Below are 21,987 nucleotides of genomic sequence, written 5' to 3'. Positions count from 1 at the left end.
AGAGGAATTCCTCTGAACAAAAGTTCAGAGGTAAATTGAAAATTAAATGATGCACAACTTCAACTACAAGCTCTGAGTAAAAGTCCCTGTGTGTCATGGCTTCAGTTCAACTTTACATACCTGAAGATGGATGCCCAATTGAGAAATTACCTTCATCAGATTGGCCTGTGGCTATGTGTGTAGGGCATGGTTTTCATTGCTAACTGATGTTGGAGGCCCCGCTGAGGACTCTTGAGTTGAGGTCAATGTTTTAAGTCACTAAACCAATTAACAATCAGGTTAGTCTAGTACATTTTGTTGTTCACAAAATTCTTATGTCTATGTTGGGTGCAAATGAGAAGCAGTACACATAGATTACTGTAATTAGTATCACTTGTATACAGACAAAAACTTGCTCTCTGCTCTATTAGGGTAAGATGAAGAGGAACTGGATGAGGGTTTTTCATCTAGACTTCAGGTTTCAATAGTAAAGAATGACAACAGCAATAGAAAATAATACTCACTGAGTGTATATAAGGCATCAGGTGCTGAGTGAGGTGATTAATGTAATTACCATGAATAATATGCATAACTTCACTGTGATGGGTGTCAGGATTCTGCCACTACAAAAATGAGAGGCAACCATGAGGTTAAGAATGTTTGCTAAGTGGCATAGAGTACGACTTGAGCTCAGGCCTCAATTAGCCCATTAACCAGTTTTCCTTCCTGCAGATCTGTCTTGTAAGGGACATGGATCCCGATTCTCTAGGCGGGTGTCCTATGCATCGCCTGCTCACTACGGTCTTTCTTCTTCTTTTCCTGTGCACGGGCCTAAAGCTATGACGTTTCTGTTGTGTGTTGTCTACTGAATAATAATGGGCATGTGTCTGTCTTCTCTCACTTATGGCTTCTCTACAAACCTCCATAGAGAAAATTGCCTGAGACAAGAGCTTACAAAGCCAGACTAAGCAAGGTTTTGGCCCCTAGTCTTCAGTTGAATACTCCAACAACTCAGTAAGATAGCCATTGGTCCAAATACATTCCTTATAAATCCGTTTGTTATAAATACACTTTATTGGGGCCCAGCCATGGTCATTTATTTACACATTGCTATGTGTACTATATGGTGGATGTACACATGGGTTCAGAACCCATACGGCCTGGAGAACCTGAGCTCTTTACTAGTGGGATTATATAGAGTGTATTTACTGGTTTTCCATCTAGGACACAGGAAGACTACCTTTGCTGAAGGGGGGGGGGTCCTCTGGAGAGAGTGGTCTCTTTTTAAGATTTATTTATTATTATGTATACAGTGGTTTGCCTGTATGTATGCCCGCACACCAGGAGAGGCACCAGATCTCATTATAGATGGTTGCAAGCCACCATGTGGTTGCTGGGAATTGAACTCAGGACCTTTGGAAGACCAGCCAAGTGCTTTTAACTTCTGAGCCATCTCTTCAGCCCTGAGAAGGCAGTTTAAAAAAAAAATTTAGACAAGAATTGCTCTTGTCTGCCTGTTGGCACCACTTACTCACTTCTTATCCTCTGTAGAAGAAAAGGTATTTTTAAAAGTACAACTCTGGAAAGATACTTTATAAAGCAAAAACATATATTCTACATATTTAAAAAACATAAATTACTTAACTTTAAAATATTTCTAAGAGAGCTCAAGAATTCACAAGGATGCTCTAAATGGTAAATGTCATTATTTACAAACAGGAAAAAAATGTGTGAAAACTCCTTTGTTTTGTTTTGTTTAAATTTCAGATTTTTCTCTGTGTCATACTAGCAGCTATAAATATTGGCCATGCATCTTCTTCCTTGGAGTTCTTTGCCACTGGGCGTTCAGCTGCTGCCACTATTTTTCAAACAATAAACAGGGTACGTAAAAGAAAAAAAACGTGGGGTGTGTTCTGGATGGGTTCTGAGAGCTGGAAACCAGCCTGGGAGGTACAATAGTTTATGTTCTTGCTCTCATACTCATACTGGGAAACCCCTGCAAGGAAGTGAACAGTTTGTTTAAGAGAGGGTCTCACCATGTTGTCTTGGCTGGTCTGGTTCTCACTATACAGACCTGGCCCTAAGATCCACCTGCCTCTGGCTTGTACGCATGTTGGGGTTAAAGACGTGTGCCACCACACACAGAAAAAAAAAAAATAACATTTAAAGATAACATCAGATAGTGATAAAACCAATATAAAAGATAAAATAAAACAAAGTGTTATGGCTGGCTCGTCGGGGGTGGGGGGCGGAATCTTTAAATGGGGTTATTGGGAAGAACCAAACAGGGAATTCCTGGTTGAGAAGCTTCTTGGTTAAGAAAGAGCTTGGTGAACGCAAGGAGTTGAGAAAGTCCAGTGTCAATGACCAAAGTGAACCAGGGCAAAGGCTGGAGGAATGAGGAAAGGTTTGATATCATGTCCATGAGCCTGGACGTTCTTCTGGCAGGAAGTCTTTGTAATCTTTTCAAGGACTTTGGTAGCCCTGGTGGATACTGCTGGCTGACTTATGGAAGTACATTGAAAACCCTGTCTGGTAACCACAGACCAAGGACAGAAGCAACACGATGGCACTCTGCTGTCTTCTCCCCTTGAGAAAGCACCCTGGACCAAGAGCCATGGGCCACCTGAACTATGGTTATTTTTTGGCAAACAATGAGGTTGTCATCTGCCTGAGGAACTGTTTTGTATTGTGTCTTCCATAACCTGGAATATGTTGATATTTTCCTTTAGAAACAGATTTATTTTGTTGTTTTTATTGTATGTGTATATATATATATACATACAAATATGCATACACACATACACACATATATGTTTGTCTGCTTGTGCACATCAATGTAGGTAAAAATGTTAGAGTCCCTGGAGTTGGAATTAAAAGTGGTTGTGAGTCTCCCACTATAGGAGCTGGGAACTGAACTTGGGTCCTCTGAAGAGCAAATGTGTGCTTGTGACCACTGAGCCATCTCTCAAGCCCTTTGACCTTTTGTAGTGCTATTTTCTTCTTAGGACTATTGCAGTCTCGGATAAAGTGATGACTGCAAAGGATCCCTGGGAAAAAAATGGAAAATTAAGGCATTTACATTTTCATCTTGCTATCCCTATTAGACACTTGAAAAAAAAAAGACAATAGATCCCAGTATATCCTCTGATAGGCCTATGGTCATGAATTCCTATTACTATTCCTATTACAGTTGGAAGCTGGTGATATTTGAGAACATTTTGTGGACACTTAATTTTACTCATCATCTGCACTGAGTGCCAAACAGAGAGTAACTACCTGGCCCAGCCTAGCTGACCAACTATATTACCCTGGGCAAGAAACAGTCTCAGAGGTTCCTCCCTATCTAACTGAAACATAATAACAATGTTAATGCAGGAGGTACATTAAAACACTTTATACTTTGCCTCTCATCATCTCAGTAATATAAATAGTAGTATAAATGTGTGTAATATAGTACATTATAATAAATGCTAACTATATTAAAATTGTGTATTATGTATCAATAAACAATGCTTTACCATATTATATAATAATATATAAGCTTACAGTAATAATTCAATACATTATAGTAATTGAATAAATAAAACTTATTCTATCAATGTCACATTCAATAATAATATAGTAATATAATAACTCAATAATCTCAAAAGCAGTGACTGATAATCTCACTGTTGTAAATATGGTATATGGAAGCAATTTATCTAATGTTTATCTGTGCAGTATTTTGCCCAGAAAGAGTTCTGCTTTAAAATTTTTTATTAGATTTATTCATTTTATTTTTCTGCATATTTTGCCTACATGTATGTATGTGTACCACATGCATGCTTAATGCCTGTGGAAGTCAAAAGAGAATTCAGACCCTGGAAATGGGGTGATGGATGATTGGGAACTGCTTACAGTGAGGGTGCTGAGAATTGAACCAGGATCCTTTTCAAGAGCAGCAAGTGCTCCTAACCACCGAGCCCCAGTGTGACTTTGTGAGTTAACTACTGGGATGGACACAGAACGCTCATGGCCTGAACGGTCATTGTCTCTTTGTATTCCACTCCAGCAACCCACCATTGACTGCATGTCAGAAGAGGGTTACAAGCTGGACCGAATCAAGGGTGAGATCGAATTCCACAACGTGACCTTCCACTATCCTTCTAGACCAGAAGTGAAGGTGAGTGCTCACCTTTTGCCTGATGTCTTACTCTCGAGAAGCTCGTTCTCAGACCACACACTGTTTTCTGAGTACTGACTCAGTTTCCAGGAACAGTGAACTGAGGTGTGTTTCCCTGGAAGTACCCTTCGGTATCGTGCCAGTTTAGGGACACAACGCCTTTCTAAGTCATGGCTGTGATGTGCGAATCCCTCCCTCTCGTTGGAACACAGTCTAGCACAAGGCTCAGGCTAAGTCAGCCATGCGATCCGCTGTTGAAGTGAGTGGGGGATCCTGCCATCCTAGGCGCGTGGTAAGACAAATCAAAGCAATCAAGGAGTTCAGCTTCCAATCTTCACCTCCTCGGAAGCCACCGAAGGTGGAGCACAGCGGGGTGGGGGTGGGGGGTGACTGACAGAGCTATCAGCTGTGAGGGCTTTGCTTCCTATCCCTAGGCTCTCCCGGCCTCTAGCTGTATTAGTCCTTACAGGATGCTTTCACGCATCAGTGCTTAGCAATGGTCCAGGTCACACAGTGAGGGAAATACCCTGTGTTCTGGGACCTACAGAGCAAGAATGTTAGCAGTAACTCCACTCTATAGGAAACGCCCATCTGCCCTGTCGAATGAGCTGGCTTTGAAACAATGCTTGTTTTCATTCAGAACTTAGCATCTCTGTTTTCCCTTTATTAATAATATTTCTGCTATAGTCACAGAAGTAAATCTTAACTTCACCTACCAGCATTTAGTCTTTGCCCTTCACAGAGTTTTAGATCTAGAAACACAACACACACACATTTATTAGGCAAAGTTATTCAAGTAATATACCCAGATACCATTCAAACATATCATCTGCAAATTGGTTTGTTTCTGATCCTTGGTCTATAAATTATCATGACATTTGTGAGTTACAGGAGCTCCTTATTTTACTAATTGAGATTGACTCCTTGAAGTATGCTAGTATGTCAGATGCATTTTAAATTAGATTTTGAGGCATAATTTTAAAGGTGACCCTTGCTTATTTACCAGGGTAAATTATCATTTTATTGCTACTAAGCAACATGCTAATGGCAAAACCTGTTTCCAGATAGTCTTCTTTTGTTGTTGATTGATGGATGTATATAGACAGTGCCATGAGGCATAAGTAAACACACAGACACACACACACACACACACACACACACACACTCTCACACACACACAGACAAACACAGACACACACACACACTTCTGCAGGAGGCATGGATACCCTACACAAATCCTCACAAAGCATCCTATGTGTGGTCTAATTGCTTGGGGATAGTGCTCAGTGACATCATGAACTTAAAAAAATGTTCTTTCCTCTTCAGATTTTAAATAATCTCAGCATGGTCATCAAACCGGGGGAAATGACAGCTCTGGTAGGCTCCAGTGGGTCTGGGAAGAGCACAGCCCTACAGCTCATTCAGAGATTCTATGACCCCTCTGAAGGCATGGTGTGTATCTTCCAGAAACTTCTCAACTTGTGGGGGTGAGGGAATGTAAGCAGTGATGTTATCAAATTGAATTTTTTAATTTAATATTTTAAATTGTCCTATGGTACTTTTGTTAGTTTGTTCAGGTTTATAGTTTCAATTGCTTTGAGCAGCAAAGCGTTATTTGATGAGTCCGATTTGAAAGCAAGACTTACTATAAGGCACATATTACAAGACAGAGGCTATTGCCTATACTTTCATTGTATCTTTTGAAGTCTCTTTTTGGAAACAAGCCAAAAGACAATAAAGGTATTCAGAGTATGGTGAACAACCGCTTACGCTCCAGAAAAAAATTCTGGAGGTTAGCAGTGAGAAATCAAGAGACTTTTATATCACCTGCGTTTCTACAGTGAGTTTCTGCGCAACCAAACTCAATTTCAATTGCACACTGACACTTCCTTGCACAAGCAGCCACATTTCCATGGGCTTGCTTCTATTGTGGTCTTGTTAGTCTCTGGTTATTCTTCTCTGTGGCCAAGTATCAGCTAACATCATGATTCAGAAGCTCGAAGGGCTCCAAGCTGTGTGATGCTCTTCTGCTCTCCAGGTGACTCTGGATGGCCATGACATTCGCTCTCTTAACATCCGGTGGCTGAGAGATCAAATCGGCGTAGTGGAACAGGAGCCAGTTCTGTTCTCAACCACTATCGCAGAGAATATTCGTTATGGCAGAGAAGATGCGACAATGGAAGACATAGTCCAAGCTGCCAAGGAGGCCAACGCCTACAACTTCATTATGGCCCTGCCACAGGTACCCTACTTACAATCCAGGGGGGGCACAGAAGTCATCAAACGAAGAATTGGCCCTTTTCATTTGTTTGAATCTCGTTAGTCTTTAAATTGTTAACGGTGTGCTCTAGATTTATGCCTAGAAATATTTCCTTTTATATAAAAATGTATTGTTTATATGGTTAACATTTACCAAAGTGGAGATCTATTTTTTTTTTTAAAGATCCTTTCGGTGTAGATATAATTTGTTTGTCTAGCGATTAAGAACATGTTGAAATCTTTGCAATATTGTCATGAAGTAATGCTCAAGAGATGTTTTCTTGCTTGTTAATCACCTTTCAGTGACTATGGCAAAATGCACAACATAGTTATAAGGAGGAAAATTTATTCGGGCCCATGGTTTCAGAGGCTCCATTTAAAGGTTAGCTGTCTCCTTTGCCAATGGCAAGATAGAACATCATAGTGGGGGTGTACATAGCAGAGCATAACAGCTCACCTTTCAGAAGCCAGGAAGCAAAAAGACAGAGGAAAAACCAGAGTCCCGGATGTCTCTTTCAGGGGGGAACATCCCCCCCCAGGGCCCCACCCCTACTCAGTGGGCCAACCTCTTTCCACAAAAGTTCTACTGGCTGACAATAATGCCACAAGATGGCACCAGGCACTTGATAAGAAGCAACTTCAGAGAGAAAGGACTTATTCTAGCAGTTGGAGGATGCAGTCCAACATGGCTGGCATGGTGTGGCGGCAAGAGTGTGACACAACTGGTCACACTTGTTTGTGGGCAGAAAGCTGAGAGAGATGGATACTGGTGCTACACTTGCTTTTTCTTTGGGTTTTTTGTTTGTTTGTTTGTTTTGTTTTGTTTTGTTTTATTTTTTCATCCCAACCCATGGGACAGTGGTTATCCACATGGGCGGATTTCCTCGTCACAGATTACCTTTTCCAGAAGTGTTCTCAAAATGTACCCAAAGGTGTGTCTCCTAGGTGGTTTCAAGCCCATCAAGTTGGCAACTAACATTAGCTGTTGCAGGGAGCATTTTTAGATCTAAATCGTAACTACTACTGTCCTTATGCTTCGGTTTGCCTGTGCTTACACAGCTTAACTACTGTGCTCTTAGACCTGGATCTCACAAATTCAAGAGTTCCTCATTACGTCTTCAGCCTGTATGACCACCATGCCTACACATACTAGCTCTATGTTACATTCACTGTGTTTGCCATAATGGTCTCGAAGTCACAGGACAATTACTAATGGTATATGCATGGCTTTTTAATACAGTGCAGGGCTTGTCCTGGCATTTCACATATATAAGCTTATTCAACCCTCACAACCACTTTGTCAGGTAGCAACTACCATTGTGGCCATCTGCAGATAAAGAAGGATGTTCTGTGAGGTCAATAACTGCACCAAATTATACAGTATATATAAACACAGCAAAGTCACAGCAGGGGGCCAAGCTCCAGAGACACTGACCTTGAATATATCCCATTCACCCTCTGTCTTAGTTAGGGCTTTACTGCTGTGAAGAGGCACCATGACCACAGCAGCTCTCTAAAGGGCAAGCATTTAATTGGGGCTGGCTTACAGTTCAAAGGTTTAGCCCATTCTGTTCATGGTGGGAAACATGGCGGCAGGTGAAGAGGTAGCTGAGAGTTACACATATGGATCTGCAAGCAGCGGGAAGATAGAGAGCCACTCACTGGGCCTGGTGTGAGCTTCTGAGACCTCAAAGCCCACCCCCTCCCCCAGTGACACACTTCCTCCAACAAGGCCATATATCCTAATCTTATCAAATAGTGCCCTGTGAGCTTATGGAGGCCATTTTCATTCAAACCACCAAAGCTTCTAAATCACCTTTTTGAGTAGCATTGTCATTATGAGGATGCTATAGTCTAATGGCTAATGAGAATAACGCTTTAGCATTTACCTCTCCGGCGCCATTTACACCACCTCCATCAAACCAGCTTCTCCACCTTCTAGCTTTATGAGCTTCCATCAGGTTAGTGTAACCCTTTATGTTTGGAATTTCCTTGTTACCATTAAGACAAATAGTAGTGCTTGCCTCCTGGGGTTCTATGAAGCCTACGTGAGACACTATCTGTAGACTCTCTATCTCTGTCTCTGTTTCTCTCTCTCCTCTTCTCTTCCCTTCCTTCCTTCCTTCCTTCCTTTCTTTCTTTCTTTTTTAAGACAGAGTTTTTCTGTGTAGCCTTGGCTATCCTGGACTTCCTCTGTAGACCAGGTTGGCCCCGAACTCACATAGATCCACCTGCCTCTGCCTCCTGAGTGCTAGGATTAAAGACATGTGCCATCACACTCTGTAGAATTTCTGCACCATGCTTTATCTGCAGGAAGGAGTTCAACCTGTATTGGCTGATACTAAGAATTTGGCTTCTAATACTCCATTGTTAAATTTTAGTGTGGATTTAGTTCTGTGGGATACCCAGTCAGGACTTGCTGTGACAGCAATGAGTTTGATCTTTATAAATAAAACTGGTTTGATCTTCCAATGACAATATAAAGACAGCTATAGCATCATGTTTCGCCTTGTGTTCAGCAGGAGAAAGGAGACAAGATTGTGATTTGTGATGTTGTCCCCTGAGATGGGTTTTCAAGATTAATTAATTCTTACTTTGGTTGCAAATTTCTATTTGAAGTGAACTAAAAAGAAACATTCACGTAGTTCCACGCATTAATTATCTCACATGTAAATATTAATTGGTTAATTCATTTCAGAGAGGGGTATTTCTTTTATTAAAACTTGGACCTGTAAAAATTCACACTTGAGAAAAGTTAGAAGGGATACTGGATCACTATCAGAAGCCATCAAATTCTTCTTCCTATGATTCGTAGCAATTTGACACCCTTGTTGGAGAAGGAGGAGGCCAGATGAGTGGTGGTCAGAAACAAAGGGTGGCCATTGCTCGAGCCCTCATACGGAATCCCAAGATCCTACTTTTGGACATGGCTACCTCAGCACTGGACAATGAGAGTGAAGCCAGAGTACAAGGAGCATTGAATAAGGTTTGTGGAAAGCCAGTTCACTTTACAGGCCTATCAAGGAGGGAGTGGCTACAAGAAATCGTTGGCTGTTTCTGATATATGCACAGCCCGTTTAAGGATCTTCCTAGGGTCCAAAACTGACTTCCTTGTGGACCCAGGGATGGTGTGAAGGTTGGTGTTGGTTCTGTCTTGTAAGACATGTCTACCATGTCTTCTTACAGATTCAACATGAGCACACGGTCATCTCAGTTTCCCATCGCCTATCAACAGTCAGAGCTGCAAATATGATCATTGGTTTTGAGCATGGAGCAGCTGTGGAAAAGGGCACCCATGAAGAGCTATTAGAGAGAAAAGGTGTCTACTTCATGCTTGTTACCCTACAAAGCCAAGGAGATGAAGCCCACAAAGAAATGGGAGTAAAGGGTAAGTACCTTTTCCCTTTAACCTGTATATTATACTAAATAATTAATGTATATAGTGCTATTTATATGTTGAATTTATATGCTTGTGAATATGTATTGCTTATTCTCTCAAAGCCCGGCAGTCATTATGAGTTCATAAGGAAAATAAATAAAACAGAGAAGGCTAAATTATCTGATCAAGTCACAGAGCTAAACCCAAGGACTTTTGCTTTCAATTTTATAATTTTTTTTTTAAGTAGGATGAGCTTCCTAGATGAGCCAGGCATTTTATAGTCCTTATTGTTGCATGAATTATGGACTCATGAACAGCATTAGGTATAACTATTGCGTACATTTAACACATGAAACCTACATAAGTTTTGAAAGTTTGCTAGTTGCACCAGTGTGTGTGTGTGTATATGTGTGTGTGTGTGTGTGTGTGTGTGTGTGTGTGTGTGTGTGTAAACTCTAGTGGGTTTTCATTAATTTTTAAAAACTCATACTCAAAGAATCTTATGTTTGTAGAAAGAACAGCAAGCACACATTTCACATGTCAGTCTTACTGAGAATTTTGAGATTATATATATATATATATATATATATATATATACACATATATACACACATACATATATATATATATTACACACACACAAATATTGTTAGAATGTGTTGGACAAGTTTCAAGTTTTATTTATTGCAACAAGTTAACTGGATTTTTGGGTATCCAAATGCAGTAATTGCCTTCTAGGCACACAGAAAATTATTCTATATAAATGAGGCTTCTTCTGTGCTCTAAGGCATGGTTCATGTTGTGTTACATAGGAAAAGATACAACCGAGGGCAGCACACTTGAGAGAAGTTTTACCAGAGGGAGCTACCGGGAGAGTTTAAGGTAAGCACAAGCCATTGATTTTGAAGTTTTTTTGATATTTTCAGGAGCCTTCGACTCTTGTGATGCTTAGGCAATATCTTAGATCCAAGAAGGAAGCCACATGGCAGACTTCAGGTCTTGTGGTATCAGAGTATGTCCATTTATTTAACTTGGTCTTTTCAATTGGTTGAAAGGAGGGCCATGGCTGGAAGGCTCTCCTGTTACTGAATTTAGAATAGAAATTTTTTATTTTATTATGTTTTAATTTCAATTTTATGTATATGGCTGTTTTGCCTGCATGTATTTCTGTACATCATGTGTTTGTCTGGTGCCTACAGAGGCCAGAAGAGGGAATTGTATCCCCCAGGACTGGAGTTACGGAATGGTTGTGAGCCACCATGTGGGTGCTGGGAATTGAAATTTGGAGATCAGCCAGTGCTCTTACCCACTGAGCCATCTTTCCAGCCCCCTAGAATAGGGATTTTAAAAATTATGGTGTTAACTTGGTACTGCGATGCATACCCGTATACTTGGGAGGCTGAGGTAGGAAGATTACATGCTCAAGGCTAGCTTGGACTACAATATGAGGCCCTATCTTAGGAGAAAGCACATAAACAATTACAAACAAATAACCAACCAAGCAACCAAACAAACAAACTGCCAGGCACCTAATCTTTCTCCACCAAACTTAACTATTGTCTGAAAAACTCTTATATGAAGGCCATCCTCACCCATTTAGCTCTGTTCTTTGTCCTTATTTAGAAGCAATTAAATTACTAACACTTGTGCTCCCAGAATAATGCATTTAGACTCAAATCATTTCTTTATTTAGTTTTATTTTGTGTGCATTGGTGTGAGAGTATCAGACCCCTTATTACTAGAGTTACATACAATTGTGAGCTGTTAAGTGAGTGCTGGGAATTGAACCCAGGTCCTTTGGAATTGCAGATCTTAACCACTAAGCCACCTTTCTAGACTCTCAAATCATTTCTTAACTGGGTGGAATAAAGTACATGTTTATGCTTTTCAAAGAGAGTGTACCCAATGTAATATTTATTTTCCTGTGTTTACATCTATAACCATTTACTTTCAAAACATGTTTTGGAGTGTGTTGTTAGTGAGACTATAAATCATCATCTTTTATGTTGGTTTAAGAATTTTACTAAAAAAGTTTTCTGGTGTTAAAAGTTTAGGAATTCTGCCCATGAAAATATTGTTAAGACTTTTCTCCTTCAGTCAGAAAACTAGTAATACGTCACGGTTGCTGTGTCTCTCCACCACTGGCCTTAACATTTCCAAGGCATTAAATGTAAGACTGTGCTCAGAGCAAAGACTCAAAGACTTGCTCTTTCAAGATGGCTGCTTGCTTCCTGAAAAAGAGTTAACATTGCTTAAAGTAGAGCAGTCTGATAATAACTTCACATAGCCAAAATTATTTTATTGTTAATTTTCAAAGAGTAATTTACTAAAAATATTTGCATTTATTTCAAATATACATAGATTTTTTTATACTAACATATCTTATCTTTATAGAATTAAATTCTCAGACTTAGTTATTTTTTTTTCTCTTTAGAAAAAAAATCTACTGGAAAAAAGAAAGAATTTTAAAAAGTGTTAGCTGTATTGAGCTGGAAAACAAAGCAATAGCTTTGAATTAGTCTATATAGTAGAAGATATATTAAATTATCAGAACTATTAGATACAATTTTATAGACATGTGACACTATGTTTGATCATGGCAGCATGTTTAATCATGACTAAAACACATGGATCACAACTTGAGATAGAAACTACTTTCATGAGCACAAACAATGAGTGAGTGCCTCTCTTGGTCATTGGATTAAAATAATATGTACCTTGTGGTCATGACAGTAAGAAAGTACATATTTTATTTAGTTTTAGCAGCAAAATTCTGTCTGTTCTAAGTAGTTTATGACGAGAAACAAATAACCATTTTCACACAAGTGTCTTTTATTTGGCTACATTTCCCACAAATTCTACAGTTTAATGACTAGGACTAAAAAAATACAGAAAAGCAATCTACACACAAAAGTAGCTATTAACCTCCTGCAGAGAAAGATTTATAACTTTGAATAAAGAGTTCTATTTAAAATATCTCATTGTTTGAGCTGACAAGATTCTCTTCTAGAAAATGACTAAATGAAATGTTAATTTGTATCTTGTTTCTTAGGCTATGGTCTTTATAATAGCTGAGCCTTTCCTCAACAATATCTTTGAGGCTCAAAAACAAGATAATTGGCAACAAAAAATAATTTTCTAAATAATAATGCTCAGAAAGAGAGAAAGAACATTTATTCCCCAAATTAGCTGTTCTTCTTTGCAGTGAAAAGTGGTATACACAACTTTTGACTGTGTGAGGATTTCTTAAAGAGAGTATGGAATAAGTTCTGAAAAGTGTTGTGATGGACTCTGACCACAGAGTTTATGATAAGCCAGACTGAGGGCCATACATCCGGATGTCTCCATACATCTAGAACTGGGTGTTGAGTACTCAATTCAATATTGACATTTTCTCCTTTCTCATATGCTCCTGCCTTGCTGTGAGTTTGGTTAGACCTTGCCCAGCATACTTACTGCTCATGGTCTTATAACAATATTCCAGTACAGTAGAGAGGTGGAAGAGTTTGAGTGAGGAATAAACAACAGCAGATTTAAGAAGCACAAGATTGCTTTTCCGGGGATGGTGCTTAGAGGCGCTCAGAATGGTCCAGTGTTTAACGTACCGTTGTAGGCTCTTCTATGAGACTGTCTAAAACAAAGAAGTACGCCAGCAGAGCCTCCGGGGGCTCCCTGTGTGCCAAGTGTGTCTGTGACAGGCTCAAGTAGCCTTTCCTTATTGAGGAGCAGAAGATCATTGTGAAAGCGTTGAAGGCACAAGCACAGAGCCAGAAAGCAAAATGAGTATGCAGGGTTTTAAAGTAGTAGTAGTAGTAGTAGTAGTAGTAGTAGTAGTAGTAGTAGTAGTAGTAGTAATAATAATAATAATAATAATAATAATAATAATAATAATAATAAAAGAAGTACAAGGTTAAGGTAGTAGAAACCTGAAGGAACACAGAGGTCTCCATACATCTAGAACTGGCTGTTGAGTACTCAGTTCAATACTGACCTTCTCTCCTCTCTCATATACTCCTGCCTGGATGCCAGTTGCTGTGAGTTTGGTTAGACCTATGGCTTTGAGTCTCACTCATAACACACGCCCCATGAGACTGTATGATCACCCTGTGAGCTCCAGGCGACACAGCCTGTAGTTCGCACTCTGAAGATGTCCCATCATTAGTTACTTGGCCCACAGAAATAACTCTATACGCATCCTCTTTGTGCCATGCCGAGTGGAGAATCCATTCAGTGTCCCAGAGGTTAGGTTGGGGACAATGGGATCAGGTTTCAGGAGTGGTTTTGTGGTTTTGATCATAATGAGGTATGGCAAGACTTTGGATGTGCCCGGTTGAAGAAGGGAGGTGAGCTCCGGTAAATGCGTAGTGTTGATTGTGGGTGACTAAGAGGGAGGCCATTCACACAGTGCTGGGAAGAGATTAGCATAACGAAGTTGACATGTTACTGATTTCTTAGGAAGTCTGGATGGTGACAGGCACCATCTTGGTGTTTGCTTTAGTCTAATTTCCCCTGCATACGAATAACAGGAAGTATGGAAATCATCCTGTCTAGAGTTAGAACAATTGTCATGGCCCCCTCACCCCCACCATCTCTCCTTACATTGTACTACTTCAAATGAAGTCTTCAAAGCACAGCTTTAATTATTGAAAATGTCTGCATAGCACCCACCCTACTTTCGCTACACCAGCTTTGACTGAATGCATTGTTCTCCTGTGGGGCTTAAATTCCTTGAGAAAGACATCAGCAGTTTGCCTAGTCTTTATGTTCCCACTAGCACCTAACATTGGATTTTTACATACCATAGCAACCTAGCACGCTTGTTATGCAGCTGAATAAACAAATGCATTAAGCTAAAGTATATTTCAACAAGACTGTTGTTGACTCATTTCTGTGGGCAGTGCATAACCTGGAGATGAGCCTCATCAAACCTAATTTGTAAGCTCCTAGGCCTGGTTACCACTTGACCTATAAAACCTGGGGATAGTCTCACTAGGGACCCTATTTTTCTTTTCTTTCTGTTATTTCACTTGTATCCAGGTGATGTCACCCTAAAAGGGAGACGGACAGGAAGAGGGTGAAAAAGAAGGAGAGAGAGAGAGAGAGAGAGAGAGAGAGAGAGAGAGAGAGAGAGAGAGAGAGAGGCACAGAGGGACCTAGAGACACAGACACAAAGAGAGACTAGAGACTATGCCCTGAATCAGAAGTCTATGCAAGTGCTAAACCATCACCTTTGCTGTGGTAATAGCTGGCAGAAACATGTGGCCTCTGAGCACATTGGAGTCCGGAGCTGTTTTCAATAGGTCGATGGGAAACTTTGCTCCCTTCACCTTCTCCCATCCTGGGTACACACTGAATCCGGATCCAGTAGTAACAGAGCTTGGGTTCAAGTGAAATGCAGTTTATTCTGACCCAAGATAAAAGTCATCAAACCTAACAGGAAGCTCCCTGCCCTAGGTGTCATGTGACCCACTAACCATTTCTGTTGATTTGATATGGGATATAAACTGGGACACCAGCTGAGTCTATTGCTTGCCTGTGTTATTTGTTTGTTTGTTTGTTTGTTTGTTTTACTCAGAGCTTCCATCCGGCAACGCTCCAAGTCTCAGATTTCTCTTCTGGCACACGAATCTCCACTGGCTATTGCTGATCACAAATCTGCTTACGAAGACAGCAAGGTCAGACACCCATTGCTCTGGGTTGGGGGTTGGGGCATGGAAGAAATTCTTCCCAGGTGCCTCTTTTTGTCTTTAGGTATTTATGGTTTTTAGGTGTAGAGTAATGCCTTACTAAGTCAGACCAAATAGGGGACCATTAGGACCTAGTGAAAACTCCGTATTTTATACACCCCACTCCGCAAAGAACACAGATTTATTAGTTAATTACTTCGAAGAACACTTATTAAATTAAATGGAATTGTTAAGGGGTAGCTATCAATTTTCATATGAATAGTCATAATAAACAGAGGAAATATGTTTCTTAAATGTGCATAGCAAATCATTTGTTTGAATGCATGTAACTTTTTAAAGTTTTAGAGAATACCCAAAATAGTTTTTTTCTCAATTTTTAAAATTTCCTCTCAATCAGTGAAGCTATTTGATAAGACTAGACCTTATGCAAATTGTCACAGGTTTTAAATGTCAGGGGCACACTCATGAGAATGTGGCTATTCTGGCATTGTGGATATTATCTTTTTTATAAGGGACCATATATCAAACCCCAAGTCTCCTAGCCTTGGTGTGCTCACTTTTGATCTCCTATGCACCCTTTATTGGAACTCCTTCATGGAACGCTAAGGTTTGGAAGCCATACTCTCTCTTCTCACTACATTTTAGGCTTTTTAGACTTCCTGACCCATCACATCTGTGTTGAGTCGCCACAGGTGCTTTGCTCAGTGCCTTGTCTCCAGTAGGACTTCAAGAGGCTTTTATTTATTGCTTTACATTTGCTGAGTCTTTCACAGATGCCCCTCATCCCAGGATTGTTCCCCATCAAAGTAACCTAATATCTAGATTGTAAATAGCACATTCAAGTGTCCTTTTATAAACAACAGTGGTAACCAATGTTTTAAGAGCCACATCATCAGGATCCTGGTAATAAAGACACACTGACAATTAAAAAAAAAAAGAGGCTTTTGTTTGTTTTAACTGAACAAAAAAATAGTTTCTGTGATGAAACTTCATCTGAAGCCCAAACTCTTCTATGTATCAAATCAAATAAGCCAAGACCTATTTCTAATTACAAGTACATCCATTATGCATGATGTAACTTCAAAATGTCTTTCAATAAGAATCCAACTTGTGAATCCATTAAGGCATACTTAAAAACACTGGCTCACAAAGGAGAAATTTGGGGTGAATTCTTGAATGATATCCCTTAAGACCGTGTGAAAGATGGGCTATTAAGACTCTTGACTATATTGTTCTATTGACACTGAAAAGAGCTTTTAATGCTGAAAAAATTCATTTCAATAATTATCTCAGAACCTTCTTTTCTCAGAATGAATCAGAATGAGGGAACATGCATTTGTAAGGATGATTTCTCACTGTGTCTTGCCATTAAAGGTGCATCTCCTCGTTTGGTGCCAGAATTTACAATTTCATATATGCTCACTGCACTGGGAATAAAACAATCGAAATCATTTGAGTGTTTCCCAGTACAACTTTTAAAAGACACTCTTTTGTATTTTCTCCAGTAAAGGAGATGAAAATGAAAAACAAGAAAAAAAAATGTGTCATGACGCTGAAATTATGTTGTTCAAGCTCCAAAAGGAAATGATCTGTGAATTTCCTGAAACTTCTTGTGTATACAATGACTGTATCAGAGTTCTTTTGATTTGAAGAAAACTTTAAAGGAAAACAATTATAATGTAATTTGCTAATGGAATTTCCATTTCCTACTCTTTTTTTTTTTTTTTTGAGTAATACACTTTTGAATCCTAAGGAGCACTGTATGAGAAGGTGTGGCTTGGTTTTAGTATTTCAAAGTATTTTGCCACTTCACTAAGTCTACAGGGCCAAGCAGAAGTCTTGCTCTTTCCCATTATGATGGAGAAGGCAGGCCTCATCATCTGTGGTTTGGGAAACTGCTGTGTTGCTGAAGGGTCTACTTCCACAAAGCAATTACCTCCACCTTGTGGTCTCTTGGAGTATTTACAGAACACTGAGAAGAGCTGAGGCTTGTTAGAAGTCTGACTCCTCCAAAGGGTCAGCTAGTGACAGAGCTAAGCTGGTTCTCCTTCTCCGAGCTGTGTTTTTAGCTTCCATGAACAAGATCAGAGAGTAAATATCCTGATCAGGGCAAGTTTAGGATTAAAGTATTAAGGTCTGTCTACACAGTGGAAATTTCAGTCTCTAATATTTATGAATCTTTTCCAGTAAAATGAGAGGGAGGGGGAGAGAGAGAGAGAGAGAGAGAGAGGGAGGGAGGGAAGGAGGGAGGGAGGGAGAGAGAGAGAGAGAGAGAGAGAGAGAGAGAGAGAGAGAGAGAGAGAGAGAGAGAGAGAGGATGTATATGAATCGAGTCAGGATGCGATATATTATTAGAATCTTGTAGTTCATCACAGCTGACTTGTGGACTTAGTCCTACCTGAGAGATATAAGAGATAAGACAGAGACAGGGACTCATAAAAAATGGCTATCCATGTTGACTCATCTGGAAAATCTTGGTTTTTTTGGTCTTATGTACCATTTTATCATTAAATCCTAAAGTTATTATCCAGATTGGAGACTCATATTTAGAATACAGAAACAGATGAGAGAAAGAAGGATACAAAACTCCAGTAGGAAGTTTGATCTTCCACTGGTCCACACAGGGGAATTAAAGAAAAAACCAAAACAAAACTAGGAAAATCCTGTCAAGTATAAAACCATCTACATAAAAGGTAGGAGACCACTGTGTTTCTTAGTATGACTTCAGTTGTTTTATGTATATAAAATATATGCATACACATATATGCATACATATACTTTATATACATATAATGTACATGTATATTATACATATTTATATATATAACATATAACACATTATATAGTATGCATGTATATATGTTATATGCAAAAATAAGACACAGATACATATGTATATGACATATGTATACACATAATATAGTATATGTAATTCCTCTGTTGTTTATTTAGATAGAACAAATAAAATTTAATAACATAATCTGTTATCTGAGGACAGGCTTTCTAAAGCACTCAAGGTACTTTAGGACAGTAAAATATACCTTTCTTTAAGGTCAATTTTTTTCTTTTTTAGTGGAAGATGCCAAAATTATTCAAGTTAACTATTTTTGTTTACTAATATGTTTTGATATGAAAACTACATGGCAAAAAATATTTCATATTGCATTTAAATATCTCATTGTTTAAGGTTACAGACACTTTGCCATAAGAAAACTGGGAGAGATTCCACCTTGTCAGGCTACGAATGAAGTAACCATCCTATGGGATAACAGCGTTATTAAGGAACACGCAGAATTCAGAGAATGTTACCATGACATTTATGCGCCTGTGACGTCCAGATCTGGACCTACAAAGATCAATTTTGCCATAGTGAAAGCCATCTAGTTAGTCTGACAAAATGCCGAGGGTGAGGGCAGAGTCCACCTGAGTCCGAGATAAATACCGAGCTACTTAAAGCACTGGCAGTACCCGCCATTTGTCATCTCAACTCTACCCTGGTTCCCAGTTCCCAGCTCAATTCCCAGTTCCCACAAGGAGATGTGAAGTAAACTGTGTTTTAGGAGAGGGCTCACAGGCTCTCCGAGCCTGTCTTCTTTCTAGTGGGCAGATGGGTTGAATGCCAGAGAAATATTCTCAAGCAAGCAAGCAAGCAAGCAAGCAAGCAGCAAACAAACAAAAAACCTCAATGATCTGAACAAAGGTCGTGATTGTCTTATGTGCAAAAATAGGACAGATAGATAGATGCAACTCTTTTATTTTAATGAAATAGCCCTTATATTGGCCCGTATATTCTGCAGGCGGCCAGACAAGGCTCTCCCAAGAACTCCGTTTTTCCTCTGCCTGCTGCTCTGGTCCTTTTTTGAGCACTCTGCTCTGTGGCACTGATGGCCTGAGTTAGTAAGTTGAGATGAAAGGACTGAGCAGAAGGATTTGCTGCGTGAGTAGCAGTGACAAAGCACAGGTGTTGCAGGTAGCCAAGAGAGCGCTCGGAAGGGAGATGATGACAAATTCATTACCAGCTCCAGGGGCAACTATAATGAGAGGACTCTCACTCCAGACTTCCTTTAAATTGAACTGGTAATGTGGCCCTTGACTTTGTAAGAGAAGGGAAAGTTTTCAAGCTTTGTGCTATTTTCTGTTCCTGATATTTAGCTATCTGTAGGATAAGCTAACTTGTACTAGTAAAAAAAAAAAAAAAAAAGAATATCCATTAATCATTGTAGTCAATTTTACATAGATATTTTTAGTAGTGTTTTAGTAGAAAAAGTTTTTTTTTTTTAAAACCAATACAAATCTGTATAAGACACCTAGAATCCTTTCTCAGGGTGAGTATTAAGTTTAACAAATCACCAAATCAATAGACAAAAAGATAAAAAAAATAAAGCAACAAGATTTTATACATAATGCTTGCCCTCAATGGGGATGAACAAGTTGCAAGCTGTGATATTTTAATACCAACTAAAATGATCATAATGGGAAAATCGTGATGAATTTTCATTCTCTGTCGGGGGAAGTGTGCAATTTAGAAATGCAGATCGGTGTTGCTGGCTTGTGAGCACTCATTACGGGAAGCCTTGTTAACACAGATGCGCGATCACCGAGTTAAACATGTCTCCCCTCCGTTACTCTGGCCTGTCCCAGAGCTTCCACCAGTTGCCAGCTTAGAGAACGTTGCTTGATGTGTGTACCTCAAAACTCCCCCTCATTTTTTAATACGTAAATACACTTCGCGAAGTTACTTTTTTTTAAGTGAGGAATTGTTTTCAAAGAGACAACACAATCCTTACGGCTCAAGAGTTAGTCCATAGGCCATGATGAGCACTACCAACCCACCATTTGGTGAGCAGCCCTGAACCAAGTCACCTATTACCACCCAGCCTGCCATTCTTAACCCTATGTGTGCCAAAGGGCGTGTATATGTTTGAGTGACTAAGGTGACCCTCTCTTTCCCTAAGGACAAGGACGGGCTTGTGGAAGAGGTGGAACCTGCCCCAGTTAGAAGGATTCTGAAATTCAACCTTCCTGAGTGGCACTACACGCTGGTGGGAGCTGTCAGTGCAGCAGTTAACGGGGCCATCACACCCATCTACTCCTTTTTGTTCAGCCAGATCCTAGGGGTAAGCACGCAAATGGACTAACTTTATTTACTCTGTTCGTAACCTCTTAAGTCACTGGCTAATACACTATCTGATCTAATGCCTCTTCTCTTTAACACACTCAGCATTTTATTTTTATTTTTATTTTTTTGGCTAGCTGTCCTGCCCACCCCATCCCCTACCTCCAACTCTAAAGGATAAAAAAAAAATTCAGAGTCTCCACCACACAGAAAGGAAAGTGAGAAGGGGACGTTGAGCACTCTTCACTTGGGCTGGCAAGGGCTCACCGTCATTGCACTATGAAAACAATAAATAAACACAGCTACAGATGGAGGCTGCAAGAGAGCTGACTTCCTGTATGGAAAGCGTGTTTGTTGAATAATAATACAAAAGGATTTCAGGGTGATTTCTAATCTTGCTGGATCACTGAGGACTTAAAGGGCAGGTGATAATGTGTCCTGAGCAAGACTCTCTTCTGCTACTGAGTGCATTAACATGGAGATGTGGGAGGAACTGAGAGAAAAAACAACAAAGTAAAAATACAGCTGGGAGAAGGAATACACTTATTTTAATTTTTTCACTTCCTTGGTGTTTTACTATTCTTTCTTTTCTCTCTTCTCTCTTCTCCCTCCCTCCCTCCCTCCCTCCCTCCCTCCCTCCCTCCTCTCTCTCTCTCTCTCTCTCTCTCTCTCTCTCTCTCTCTCTCTCAGTTCCTGGTTACATGGTGCCAGTCTTTCATGCTGCAAGTCTTTTAAAATAAGTAATGTATATTTCTTCATTCCCTAGTAGGTACAATACGCAAATATAAGCACTTGTTCTTTTCCCTACCCAACAACTAGCATATGTGGACTTGATGCCACAGCACCACAGCCATGTTACTTTCTCTAGGAACTTTGTGGAAGTGAGGAAGGTGGGTCCTTAAACAGAAAGAAACAAGTAACACTCACCATCCAACAAATACTTATCGATGGCCTGTTTGCTGGCCACCATTGCTGGTGTTGGCTTGGGATGAAGGTCAGGCCCTGCCTGACCTCTCTAGCTGGCGTTCCGGCAGAGAGGCTCTACGTGGACCTCCTGGAGCAAGGCAAACATAAGTTAGAAGAAAGATCAGGGACGAATCTGAATATGGAAGCCTACACGGAGATGCTGGCTTGTATTAAGGAAACCCAGAAATCTGACTGCTTTACTGATTTTCTTTTTATTTATTTGTTTGTTTATGCTTTGACAATTTCATGCACACATATGGTATAGTTTGGTCACATCCTCCCTGTCATCCTCTCCGAACCTCCTCTCATGCCCTTCAGAGTCTCTCTTTACAACAAGGATCCCCTTGGACTTTCATGCTTTGTTAAATGATCCACTGAATTTAATTAGGGCTGCTCGGTGAGCAGGAGTGGGTAACAACACTGAGGAAAATGACTC

The 21,987-nt window shown here is 39.9% G+C and overlaps 1 protein-coding gene across 2 annotated transcripts in view; it reads left to right on the top strand.

Moving 5' to 3' along the window:
• ABCB11 (ATP binding cassette subfamily B member 11) overlaps window positions 1–21,987 on the top strand; it is a 65,123-nt gene that overhangs the window by 18,757 nt on the left and 24,379 nt on the right. The window contains exons 10-18 of one of the 2 annotated variants that reach the window (XM_084797564.1): window positions 1,747–1,860; window positions 4,034–4,144; window positions 5,471–5,596; window positions 6,183–6,386; window positions 9,219–9,389; window positions 9,590–9,791; window positions 10,595–10,664; window positions 15,358–15,457; window positions 20,425–20,586. In XM_084797564.1, coding sequence (XP_084653690.1) covers window positions 1,747–1,860; window positions 4,034–4,144; window positions 5,471–5,596; window positions 6,183–6,386; window positions 9,219–9,389; window positions 9,590–9,791; window positions 10,595–10,664; window positions 15,358–15,457; window positions 20,425–20,586 — 1,260 coding nt within the window. The remainder of the gene's footprint in view (window positions 1–1,746; window positions 1,861–4,033; window positions 4,145–5,470; window positions 5,597–6,182; window positions 6,387–9,218; window positions 9,390–9,589; window positions 9,792–10,594; window positions 10,665–15,357; window positions 15,458–20,424; window positions 20,587–21,987) is intronic. The other variant, XM_084797565.1, reaches the window with a different exon arrangement.

Source organism: Acomys minous (genome assembly GCF_964271855.1).
Source record: "Acomys minous genome assembly, chromosome: 10".
NCBI classification, from domain to species: Eukaryota; Metazoa; Chordata; class Mammalia; order Rodentia; family Muridae; genus Acomys; species Acomys minous.
Note: the sequence above shows the minus strand (reverse complement) of the source record. Positions and strands in the feature narration are given on the sequence as shown.